At 35.4% G+C, this 6,000-nt stretch overlaps 1 protein-coding gene across 2 annotated transcripts in view; it reads right to left on the bottom strand.

Annotated features, from left to right (window-relative positions):
* Window positions 1–6,000, bottom strand: part of LOC130419786 (extracellular matrix organizing protein FRAS1-like) — a 77,419-nt gene that overhangs the window by 49,486 nt on the left and 21,933 nt on the right. For both annotated transcript variants that reach the window (XM_056746757.1, XM_056746758.1), the window contains exons 15-18: window positions 5,816–5,956; window positions 4,955–5,095; window positions 3,402–3,569; window positions 116–256 (exon numbers count right to left, since the gene is read on the bottom strand). In XM_056746757.1, the coding sequence (XP_056602735.1) occupies window positions 116–256; window positions 3,402–3,569; window positions 4,955–5,095; window positions 5,816–5,956 (591 nt within the window). The remainder of the gene's footprint in view (window positions 1–115; window positions 257–3,401; window positions 3,570–4,954; window positions 5,096–5,815; window positions 5,957–6,000) is intronic.

Here is a 6,000-nt window from a genome sequence, read left to right as displayed (position 1 = left end):
CAAAGAATAAGGGTTTTAGAGCCATAAATCCAACAGCCAACCCCAATTTATAACAAATCTATCAGATTTGATTTTATTAGGTACAATAGGGCTTTTGGAGGTGCCAAAAAAAAACCTTGGCATGTCTGATCTTGGACATAGAAACCATGGGGACATTTATTGATACACTGCTCTTGGTGGAGAACACTGCGAAGTAGACAGGAAGTGCAGTTCTGGAAATTTCCTCCAGTGCAGTCCGAACATGAGGTGTGACACGCTGTGAGAGAAGAGAAAGGGATCATGTTTGAGAATATGTACACTGATTCTTGCCATTAAACGAAAATAAGCAATAATAATAAGCGATAATAAACTATTTAAATATATACATTTAAAACATATAAAACAACTAAAAATCTTACACTAAATATGAATCTGAAGAATATTCAGACTCATCAAAACAATGATATGATGATAAAATACTATTCTTAATCTCAATCTTCATAGCAAACTGAAAGTATTTCCTCTAAAACGCCTGTCAGCCAGAGAGTCAAGAAGTGTGAACGCAGCTGAATGAAATCAGCACTCAAAAATGACAGCTTTTCACCAGGGGTGAAGTCTGGACTCGTCCCCACCACCAACCTTATAACATGAGAGAGATGTTTAGCAGACACATACATACAACACAAAGTTAGCATTGTCTTAACATGATTTGTCTGTTTTGGCAAGTTTTATCATTGATCGACACATACAGGCTTACTTTTTATATCCACATAATTGAGTACGTTGCCTTAAGAAGAACAGTAGGCATACAAGATGCTATCAGAGCCTATCTGTATTCTTTAAAAGACAGAACTAAGCCGTATTTTAATAGAATTTAGGTATCCAATAAACATGTCTGAAGGCTTTAAATATTGCTCATTATTCGTTCAAATGGCATTTAAGCCCTTTGGGGTGTGCTGTGAAAGAAAGTCAGGGAGATAAGAAAGCTACATCAGTCTTTGAGTTGGGCATTGGCAGTAATAGATTGAACTCTTTAATGCTCTCTTAATCGATTAGAAACCATATTGTTTCATTCTTTAAAAAGTTTAGGGAAAAATACTGAAAAGAGGTACTATACAATTATTCTGACATTCATTTTTTTATCTAAAATAATCATGGTAATAAAATGAAATAGTAATGTTATTTTTATGGGGGATATAAATGGAGAAAGGTAAGTCATTTTAAAGGTTCTACCAATTTAAAAGTTAAGATTTCAAGGACAGGACTTGTTTTAATAGTTCTTATAAATATTTATAAAATATTACTTATCATTTGTTAATGCATTAGTTATCATAAACGAGTCCAAAAATATATTTCATTCATTAAGCTAAGGTATATGTTCATTTATCTATTAAATTCACATTAAATTGTGTTTATTTATATTAAATACAGCCGTGGATAAAAGAGATTTTAAAACATACTATTTATAAGTATGTGTTTAGCTAAAATTAATATTTTTGTTTCATTCTGTGAACTAACAATATTTCTACCATATTTCAGATAAAAATATTGTTTCTATTTGCATTCATTTGCAGAAAACTCCTGTCACTCCTGAGGTTTGATTTTGTTGAGATTCAGCAGTCACTCGACTGAAATGACCACAAAACATCTAGAAATGCTGACTTAATGAAAATTTGGAATGGTCTCTTAGTTTTTTCGTGGCTGTATATTGTTTACTGTATATTAACATATATTAATAAAGAAATTCTGAGTTATTGATCATTGTTAGCTTATGTTCACTTCTATGTCAAAAATACTTACAAATTTCCTGTTAAGCAAAATGTGTATGAGACGGTAACAACAGCAGCACTCCATATAATTATTTATGCTTATCTTCACCTTATAGATTGAGTCAGACTAACATACACACCCAGAGAAATGAAAAAAAGGGATATACATGGAATTTCCTCTACATGACATCTGATCATTCAGCACATGAACACATACACGCACTACAGACAAGTAGCCCTGAGGACTCTCAACATGACTCTCAGCATGCTGGTTGAGCACAAAAGACTTCATTGAAGAAAGACTTGTCAACAGTAGTGAGCTTCATCATACGTAATGAACCGTCAGCTGGACACTGTCTCACCATCTTCAGCAACACAGATATATATATTTATAGATATTACATTTACATTTATGCATTTGGCAGACGCTTTTATCCAAAGCGACTTACATTTCATTATCCTATACATTTATACATAGGTATGTGCAATCCCTGGGATCGAACCCACAACCTTACGTTGTTAACGCAATGCTCTTACCACTGAGCTAGGGTTGGGCGTATGGAAGTCGACTCCTGCCAAATTTAAATAAATAAATAAAACGATGGAAATGAAAACCAGATTAACAATTTTATAATGATGTGCCCAGTTGTGTATAATGAAATTGATAATCTGGTTTTCAATTTCATTCTTTTATTTATTTATTTATTTAAATTTGGCAGGATTCGCCTTCCATATGGGCGGATAGCTGACTACATCGTTCATCGCCGACGGCTTACAGCCATCACGATGTTGGGCCGACATCGTGATTCCCCTGCATGACGCAACTTTCGTCATTGGGGGGGTAAAAGGTCATCTGCACATCTTGTCTCCATACGCGTACAGCACCTTCCCAAGACAAATGTTGACAGCCGAGTCCACAGTATGACATTCTCATCTCATAGCCGCGGTTGAGTATGATTTGGAAGCTGGGCAACATTGCCCAACCCTAATATATATTTATATACATATACTGTATATAGAAATCTGATTCAGAAACATTTTTCCAGTCTAACCCATCAGCTTTAGAAAAATGTAATCTGCACCATTTCATAGACCTTCTTCCTGTTTTATGTACAACATCTGACAAGTACTTGTGCTAGATTTCTTTCTCTATAAAGCTCACAGCATGTGGCCAAGTTATAAATATAGAAACTCAGAGTCTATTCTTTGCGACTGTAAAAGCATACCAATGTAAATGTTATGCGGTTGCTTTGAAAGTGAGGTGCAGTATTGATGGTGAAGTCACAGTTTGTCCATGTAAACATATTCAATACGAGTAGCTGTTTTTTGGTTGACATCGACACTAAATGCTTTCTCCTAACCTATAAAAAATGACCCTGCTCCATTCTGCACGGATTTGGCTTATCAATTTCAAAGATACCATTTTCCACAATGTGTTAAACATCACGCACATCAACCCTAGCATATCTGGTTTTACCTATAGAATCTTCAAACCTTTTCAGTCTTGAAGGATTAAGTGGTGTGTCTTTCAACAGGAGAGCATGCAGAGTACACCTATTATCTTGGAATTTTATCTGTTATAATCTGGGAGCTACTGAGGATCTGGAGATACGTGCATGTGTGTATTACCATTTTCATATCTTGTTTGCTCACCTCTGCAGGTCAGATCTGGGTCAATGTAATGCTGTGGCCTGCAGGCAGACTGACAGGACCCGTGAGAGACGTCTTCATTTTGTGGTTGCAGAACCTGCTCTTGTTTGACACAGCATTTGCAGTCTGAGGAATCAGGGCCCACACACGCCCTGCAGGACACATGGCACCCTGCACAGAGAGAGAACATGTGCTGAGATAAAAACAAGATGCAAGATGCCAACAGAACATTTATAACAGAATCAATTTGTTAAACCAACATGTTTGAGACTTTCTTAAAACGTTGTTGAAAATCAAACTAGCAAAACATGCATTTAATAATGTCCTTTCTATTTCTATTGTTGGCACCATTAGGGAAGGTCCATTGGGCTGAGTCCATTGCTCCCTGGTGAGGCTTTAGAGAGTTCCTTTTGAAGTCTCCTATGAACTAATAATCTGTATCTACACACAGAACCTCCAGAGAAGGTTATCTGTATTCGGGGCGCACACTCTCTATCCCGCAATGCAGCACTGATTGATGTACTGGGGAAGGGGACAGCTAGTCCATTAGTGCCACAGGTAAGATAAAAAACAAAAAACACTCAACCCACGTGTACGGGGTATATCTTTATGAACTTTACTATACGTGATCTGCAATTATGCTATTCAGCATCGCAGTAATTCAACAGACAACCTTCTTGGAGGACCTTCAGGCACATTCCACCAAAGTGCTCGTAGAAGCTAACTGGGGTTCATTTCTGACAAATGCTATCCGACAGCATTGTATGATGTAATATTAATGTATTATGTGTTCGGTTATGATAATTCTTTATGATAATCCTTTATAGGCACCACACAGCATCTGTTTTACTTCTTTCCATCCATAGACTGGAAAAAATGACTTTCTTACTTCGTTTTTTTCTTGTTTTCCAGTAAAAATGTCAACAAATTCTTGAATCAAGAAGCATTTTCTCGATGAGCAAAATAAGTCAAAATAAGTCTTGTTTTAAGGACAAATTCACTGAAATTTCATATTTTTTACTAAAAACAAGCAAAATGAGGTAAGAAAAATAATCTTGAATCAAGGGTTACAACCCTTCTTAGTAACCCCTACACAATTCAAGATTATTTTTCTTACCCCGTTGGTATTTTTTTTGCTTCTTTTAAGCACAAATTCACTGAAATTTCTTATTTTTTGACTGAAAACAAGACTTATTTTCTTAGGTCAGTTTGCTCATCAAGAAATGCTTCTCGATTCAAGAATGTTTAGATATTTTTACTGGAAAACAAGAAGTAAGAAAGCCATTTTTTGCAGTGTACCTCTAAACCTCAGTAGATCCATTTATCCCTCCTTTCTTTCTCTTTCTCTTTCATTTATTTACTGGGAGCCCATGGTACTAACAATGCATACAGTATCTTAATGTTGAATGTCACTTATTTTCAATCAGACCAAATCAGTCTTCAATTTCAAATTTTAATTAATAGTAATCTTTAGGATAGTACAGTGTGGTTTATCCATTTTCCACAATATCGTGGAATAACTGAGTAATATCAGAGGTGTAAAAATGTAGTCATACTGTGACAGTGGCCGTCCCTGGAGAACAGGCCCTCTCCACAGGACTCCACACACTGGCCTTGGTTCAGGAAGAGAGATCTTGGGCAAGAGATGCACTGAGACACAGTGGGACCTGAGCAGGATGCACACAAACTGTGGCATGCTGAAAGAAATAAAGTAGGGACAAAGTTCAGGAAAGGAATTCAAAATGTCTTAAGTTTTGGCTCTGTGATACTTTTGCTACATTCTGCCACTTTTCAAGATTACGCAATTACTTCAAATATACTCAAGAGATGTTAAAATTGGGATTAACTAAATTCAATATCAGATATTTTCACTACACAGTTATCGTGGCCAATTTTGTTTACAATGTTATTGATTTTTTTTAAAGAACTTAATGATGCCTCCTGTGAAATTCATTTTTGATTTGGTTTATTTTGTGTTTTGGCTGTTATTTGGTTAATAAATCACACTCAAATATTTTATGTAGGGAGGCAGAGAGAGTGTTTGTAACCATTTTTACTGAAAAATGCCAAAAATTATAATGGGTGCTGAATATTTTGCAATTTCAAGGAACGTTTAAAATTAATTATTGTCGATAATCATAGGTTTTTAATATCACTGTTATTGCACTGCTGTATATTGTGACACCCCTAGTATAAATATATTTCTTTATATGATCATTGCACATGAATCGAATGTATCAAAGCCACATATGCCACTTTTTTATGTACGCATACTTTTTCTAAAAAAAAAATGTAGGTAATATAACAGAACCATATAAGTTATTAAAGACTTTTCATTATGTTTTTAGTTTTCAGTAAATATAAAGTACTGTACATGGATGTTAAACAATCACTTTTTGTAAACAATCACTTTTTACCTTGGCAATGGCCATGGTTGTCCTCGTAATACTGTGGTGGACACTGTTGTACACATTTCCCATGATGCAATGCATGTTCTGATGGGCAGGTCATGCAGCGAGGACTGCCAGGTTGACAGGTCGCACAAGAAGGGTCACAAGCTATAACAAGAAATTATATTAAAGTATATTATGTAATAAATTAT

Source organism: Triplophysa dalaica, chromosome 4 (assembly GCF_015846415.1).
Source record: "Triplophysa dalaica isolate WHDGS20190420 chromosome 4, ASM1584641v1, whole genome shotgun sequence".
Classification (NCBI taxonomy): domain Eukaryota; kingdom Metazoa; phylum Chordata; class Actinopteri; order Cypriniformes; family Nemacheilidae; genus Triplophysa; species Triplophysa dalaica.
The sequence above is the reverse complement of the archived record's forward strand: the minus strand, read 5'-3'. Positions and strand labels throughout refer to the sequence as shown.